The 7,217-nt window shown below is 38.3% G+C and overlaps 1 protein-coding gene across 1 annotated transcript; it reads left to right on the forward strand.

The window, feature by feature from the left end:
- The first annotated feature begins 351 nt into the window (after positions 1 to 351).
- kcnj12a (potassium inwardly rectifying channel subfamily J member 12a) lies at positions 352 to 1,656 on the forward strand. The gene has a single exon (XM_053340967.1). It carries the CDS (start codon positions 355 to 357, stop codon positions 1,654 to 1,656), a length of 1,302 nt encoding a protein of 433 aa, XP_053196942.1. The 5' UTR covers positions 352 to 354.
- Positions 1,657 to 7,217: the final 5,561 nt, after the last annotated feature.

Consider the following 7,217-nt stretch of genomic DNA (forward strand, 5'->3'; position numbering starts at 1 on the left):
GGCCTTCTTTTTGGGTCAGTAGCAAAACAGTTTATGTGTGTGATACTTATGTAACAATGTTTTGCCGCTCAGTCACTAAAAGTTTTCATGGTTGTTTCTCTGGTGATATTTGGTGATACACAGGTATGTTGTGATTTGACCATTATATCTCAGAAAGATGCTCATGTTGCTCTCCTCTCTTGACATTTTCTACAGGGATTGGATTAAAGCGCAAGGCTCCCCACAGCTCCCTGTCTATGACTCACTAAAATGCAGCTTCGCCAGTGATCAAGCTGTGAGGGGCCTTGATCACACACTGGGACTCCAGGCCTGCCCTTCTGCTCTGACCCTGCAGCTCGAGGCGCCGCTGGGAGTATGAGTGTTGGAAGGATCAACCGCTACAGCATTGTGTCATCTGAAGAAGAGGGCCTCCGCCTCACTACCATGCATGGCATGAACGGCTTTGGAAATGGCAAGATCCACACACGCCGCAAGTGCCGCAACCGCTTCGTCAAAAAGAATGGCCAGTGCAATGTGCAGTTTGCCAATATGGATGAAAAGTCGCAGCGCTACATGGCCGACATATTCACCACATGTGTTGATATTCGCTGGCGGTGGATGCTGGTAGTCTTCACTCTTGTGTTTGTCGTCTCCTGGCTGGCCTTTGGCTTAGCCTTCTGGGTCATCGCTTTACTGCATGGGGATCTGGATAACCCAGCTGGAGATGACAACTTCACGCCATGTGTCCTACAGGTCAATGGATTTGTGGCCGCCTTTCTATTCTCCATTGAAACACAGTCTACCATAGGTTACGGCTACCGTTGTGTGACGGAGGAGTGCCCAGTGGCTGTCTTCATGGTGGTCTTCCAATCTATAGTGGGGTGCATCATTGACTGCTTCATGATTGGCGCCATCATGGCCAAGATGGCGAGGCCTAAGAAGAGAGCACAAACACTATTGTTTAGCCACAATGCTGTCATTGCCATGCGGGATGGAAAGCTGTGCCTCATGTGGAGGGTGGGAAACCTTCGCAAGAGCCACATTGTAGAGGCCCATGTCAGGGCACAGCTCATCAAACCTCGGATCACTGATGAAGGGGAATATATTCCCCTCGACCAGATAGACATAAATGTGGGTTTTGACAAAGGCCTGGACAGGATTTTCTTGGTTTCACCAATCACTATTCTCCATGAGATAGATGAGGAGAGCCCCCTTTTTGGGATCAGCAAACAGGACCTTGAGACAGCAGACTTTGAGATTGTCGTCATCTTGGAGGGGATGGTTGAAGCAACCGCCATGACTACACAGGCTCGCAGCTCCTACTTGGCCTCTGAGGTCCTTTGGGGTCACCGGTTCGAGCCAGTCTTGTTTGAGGAGAAGAACCTGTACAAGGTGGATTACTCTCACTTTCACAAAACCTATGAGGTGCCGTCCACCCCCCGCTGCAGTGCCAAGGACATGGTGGAGAACAAGTTCCTAGTCCCCAGTTCTAACTCGTTCTGCTATGAAAATGAGCTGGCTTTCCTAAACCGCGATGATGAGGAGGAGGATGTAGGTGGTGGAAGCAGGGCACTGGCAAACCTCAGTCCAGACCGGAACAGCCGACATGAATTTGAACGCTTACAGGCCATCAGAACACTGGATCAAAGGTCATATCGTAGAGAGTCAGAAATATGACCTCTACCCACTGACCCAGGGTCAACTTTCAATAACTTTATTCAAGGGTAAAAATGCAGAACAATGCAAAGTGCCATAGGAAAAGCTGTCTACTGTGATAGATTGGAAATAGTAAAAGGGACTTAACTGAAAGGAATGGGAAAAAGCAGGAGTACACAGCTTAGGAAATTGTGGTAAGGAATGTCTACAATCAAGGAAAAGGCTAGAGAAAGACCTTCTTCCTTCATGGAAACTTGAATCTTTTTTCACATGGTCATTTTGAGTTAAGAGTGTTCAATGATAATGCATCAAAATGCTATTATGGCAAAACCGTATAATCAAATCTTAGGTGTAAATACATTGCTTAGGTAAGTTATGTTTTGTGTGCAGTATCAGTTTCCAAAAACACCTCTAAAAGAATAGAATGTGCTATTTCAACTTGTTCTTGTGCACAAATAATAGTGTTACAAGGCTTCTCTTAAGCTCTCCTTGCATTGCTGTAATCTGCTGGACCTGAGTTCAGTGACACATTGAAAATTCGTGCACTGCAGCATTCAGATGCAATGAGCCATGATAAAACATCTGACCATGAGCCACAGAGAACAACATTATTCAACACCTTCATTTTAGTTTTGATGTGATCAAAAAAAAATCTACCAACATATGAAGAGTGGGCAAAATTAATTGCACTGTGAAGAAAATGAAGGAATATGTTGAACTGGAGACACTTTTGTATTAATAACTCTCTTAATGTTAAATAACACCTTAAAAGCAAACATCAATTTGTCTTCATTGGCCTACATGTCATGTCATGTACAAACTGCTAAGTAGTCAGGTTAAACAAAACTAAAGCACAAATAGTGGAGAATGGATTTAAAGTAAAGCATTTTGTATTTTCACATTCACAAAAATGCATTTCTTGTAAGATTCAGATTGCAATACCCAGGTTTGTACTGATCAAATTTATAAACAAATAGCAGAAATTTGTAACCCCACGAAATGTGCACCTTAACGTCTACCTTTATTTTCATTATTTGAAAATATACATAATAAACTAAGTTGAACAAAAACAGTTTTTCTTCCATTCCATACGGAAATTATAACTAACAAAGTGACATAAAGTCGATCACAATGTGTTTTTGTTCTCTTTAAAAATGAATCTATGCATATTGTTAACAGTATCAGGGGACAGAAATTCTACTGAGTTCTGTGTAAGATTAAATTATGTAATTACACTGCTTTAATCAAAACATAATGCTTTGAAAAACAGCTAGGAAATTAAAAAAAAAGAATAAACTCAATATCTAAGAGTAACTGTTGTGTTCAGAGAGAGAGAGAGAGAGAGAGAGAGAGAGAGAGAGAGAGAGAGTTTAATTATGTAATGTAAATTTTACATCTATCAGACTTTTAAAATGTACACAAGAAGTGTCATGATGTATTTCTTCTGCCAGGGAGTAGTCTTTTGTCAATCTGCATTTGAATTCTACATGAACAGTCATTATATGGGCAAATGTGTCTACAACACTTTTGATTTGCTAATAAGGTTAAAATGATCCAAACCTACATTTCTATTCATTTTACATCATCAGTGGGTAAATTTAACTAATATTTATAATGTTACTAACAGAGTCAATCTCCATTTCAAACCTTACCTGGGTTATAGACAAAATATTATTATATACCTATTTTTACTACTACATGACAAAATGATGTTAATGAGTAAAATGAATGTGTGCAAGACTAAGTTTGGTTAAAAACCTGACATCACTGTCACTGTTGTCCAAGTACATATACATAAGCAACAGTGAAACTGAGGGAAAAAAGCTTCCTCCTGTTTCGTCCTCATGTTGCTTCCTCTGGCATTTACAAACATCACATACTGTAGACAGCTAAATGCATTTTAGCAATATGCTAATAGGAGGAGATAAGACACTGGACCATGGTCTGAATGGAAGCAATAAACACTGAAGCACACCTCTCTTAATTAATTATAATGAGCATATTCTTAATGGTTCTGGACTGGTTTTGGTCTGTAATACACTGAACATGCATATTTATGATTCTTGACTCATCACACACACATCAGTTGAAAGGAATGGTATGAGGAGAATGACCCTACTTTTTGTTTTGTTTTTATTGTACTTTGTATGCATATGATTTCTTTGTGCATGTTTGATACCAAAGTAATGAAGTGTGGTTCAGACTATGTTTTTAAGCAGTTGTTCCCAAGGTAATCTTCCAAAAAAAGATTAGACTGAACTTGAAAAATGGGTAGTCCTGTTCTGCAAGGGTGTCTGATTGTCTAGTTTGCAATTGGTCTCTTTAGAGATCTAAGTCATTCCTAAAAAATATGCCATTAATTAAAGAAAATGTCCCATCAGTCAAAAGTTAAAACCAAATCAACTAAGATTTATAGTTGTAGCCATAGTTTAAATCACATACTATCACTATATACAGTAGTTTAAGTGACAAAATTATGATGCATGACAAAACTTTTCTCTTTGGCATGGACAATAGCATTTGAAAATGATCCCTTATTCTAGATAACTAGTCAGAATTTATCATTCAAACCTCAACATGTTTCTGTTGTGTTACAAGATACTGTTTATCAAATCTAGTTTATCTATTACCTCACTAAAACGTGGATGTCATGTCCCTGTTAAACACTTTTAGTTCACTTCCTTTCACATATAAAAAAGATTAAATATATGTAAAGAAGGAAAATTATAGGATATGGTGGAAAAACAATGACATGGAAACAAAGAAAAGAACCATAAAATGGTCGTAACATTGGTCAGAATGACTGATATTTTCCTAGTAGTCATTTAACTCCAGGGGTATGCTTGTTTCCATAATATTTCTTGATTATTGATTCTTTTTTAGAAATGTTTTGGATGTAGTAAAATATAAAGACCATATTTGGCTAATAAGTGAAGCCTTCCTTACCCAACCCTAAACATTTATATGCTCATTGCCTTCTGGGAAGGTTGTATAGGCTGATGTGTCCCTGCACCTACTCACAAAATTTCAGTGGTAAAAAAAAAAAAAAGGTGACGCATCAACAGCTTCTATGCTGTATCACTGAAATGCAAAGTTCAATCATTTCTGAGGAATTTACTTTTTTTCGGAGATTGTTTTTAGCTTTGATGTTGCCCACCTGAGCCCTTAAAAATTAAACATAAAGACAAACATTTTAGCTAATAATACAAAGTTTATAGTGTAAAAAGCATAGTGACATTATAAAAATTGTAATAGGAAGCAGCCAGGCTGAACAAACCTGCTTATTTTTATACAAAGTTCTTTTTGATAGAATACAGCAACCAATATTTATCTGTTTTTATCAGAATACTACAATGAAATCATTATTGTGAGGCAGAAATATAATTCTTGTCTCAGTTTTCAATGATTTAATTTTTGTTGTTTCATTTCAGCACAGAAGCTCGTGATTTAATAGGTATTTCTCTTAAAGGGATGATTGGAAAAACCTTTGACCTCTGTAGAAGTCTTCCTATGTCCAGCAAAATGTCTACTGGGCTTTTAATTTTAATTCAAAGTCATTTAAATTATTCAATTAAAAAACTAACTGTGAAAAAAAACATGTTTTTATCTCTTTTGTTGAAAGTGCTCCACCAGTCTGGGCCATACTGAAACATAAAATCCAATATAAACTCTGGACACCCTCAGGGTTGACTAATCAATGGATGAAGTGGTCACTGAGGTAATTCATCACCATGAGGGGTTTAAGATGAGAGATCAAGATTCATGTCACCACAATCAGATGACTCTCTGGTCTTGGGCCAATTATTCAAGAAGGTTCATCAATTAATCACCGTCTGTGACACACAAACAACCAGCGGGGCCACGGGCCTTTTAGCCCCGCTGAACTGGCCAAGTGGCCTGCAGCTGACTTTCTCTGATCAGTGCAGTAACAACACATGAGAAATCATTAAAACTACAACCTAGGAACTGAGAGAAGCTTACTGTTTTTAAGCATAACATGACACAAACGCATTGAAACTGCACATTTGGGTCTTCTTGAGAGCTAAAGGTCTTACATCGTTCAGTACAGCACAGCCAATGTTTGATATTTTAGGATGACATCAGTAATTATAGTGGAGAGTTTAAAATGGTTTCCTTTTTAAAAAGAGTCTAGTCAGTGCTCTCTAGTTGAAAAACGTATATGATGTGATTTCTGCACTGCAATTACTTGTTACTTATTGTCCAACATATACACCAATATCAATCTGTGATAAGCTAATCAAATATAGTATATCAGCTCGGCTGTTTCATTGGTCAGTTTCTACTGTTCAGTGATTTGATTGTCAAGTAGCTTGGCATTACAAAAATGTTCTTCATTGAATACAGTTTAAAATAAACGGGTATTTATTATATAAGGTACACTTCAGGCCAAGTCCTCCAAGTTGCACTAATGGAGTCTGCTTAGATTATAATATGAGATCCTGTCATTCAAGGGATTTAATTAAAAAACATTTTTTTTGAAAAATATTAAGTTGTAGAGTAGAGTAAGGTATAGTATGCACCATGGACTTTTGAGAATTCAATAATGACAAATATGACACATAACATCACCATGTACATTGATGTAATTAATTGTATTTATGTAACTTAGAGAAAAAAAGAGTTGGAAGATACATGACAGTTACTGCATGTAACCAAGCTTGCACAACGCTGTCGTCATAGGTAACACTGAACAAATTTTTGACTGGTGATGCACGATATCAGTTGCTATCCATACTTTCTAAATAATTCAGGTTGGGGTGATTAAGTCACCAACAGTGAGTGACAGATGTAGGATTAACATGCTGGCCACTAGTTGTGCTGAGCTCAGGCATCGGGTCTCAGCACTAACTGCCACCGGGATCACAGAGGCTATGCTGCAAGCTTTTGCCAAGTTTGATTATGTAACATGGCCTGGTCAGTTTATGTCAGGCTTTGTGTAGTTTGGTATCACACACATAAAGTAGGAGTGAAGCTTTCAGGATTAGTGGTGGACAGTGTTAATGAGTGCCTAATGCATGACAGCATTATAGATCTTTCATCAGTGTAAGATGGGTTGTGGAACACAGAATTTGACTAGACGCTGAAGGAGAGCTTACTTATGATAGCTGTGATGTGAAACTGCTGTGCTGTCATGCTAGGATTAGATGCCAAGAGATTCTGGATAATTAAGAGCATGTCAGGATAAACTGCCCTGCAAGTGAGATAGTTTCTATATAATCCCAAACACATGCCATACAGATGGGATTGATAGACAATGACTTCAGTTTCTTAAATCATTCTCATTCTCAAATCCCATTGTTTTTGGTTATCCATGTTTAACAATATACCAACTGCAGGCAGGGCTCTAAAGATGAAAAGTTGCTTCAATTTTGATGCAAGGTTTTGTCAGAAAGGTAAGAAAATGTATAAATCCTTTAAATAGTGTACGCTAGTCATTTCTACCTACCCTTGGGGCAATTCGGTGATGGTTTGTTAGCAGTCGTCTGATATCCCACAGCTATGAGTGCCACTGGTGCACCAGCCTCTCCCTTCACATTCACAGCTCCTGCAAATAAAACCTA

The sequence above is a fragment of the Scomber japonicus genome, chromosome 20 (assembly GCF_027409825.1).
Source record: "Scomber japonicus isolate fScoJap1 chromosome 20, fScoJap1.pri, whole genome shotgun sequence".
Taxonomy (NCBI): Eukaryota; Metazoa; Chordata; class Actinopteri; order Scombriformes; family Scombridae; genus Scomber; species Scomber japonicus.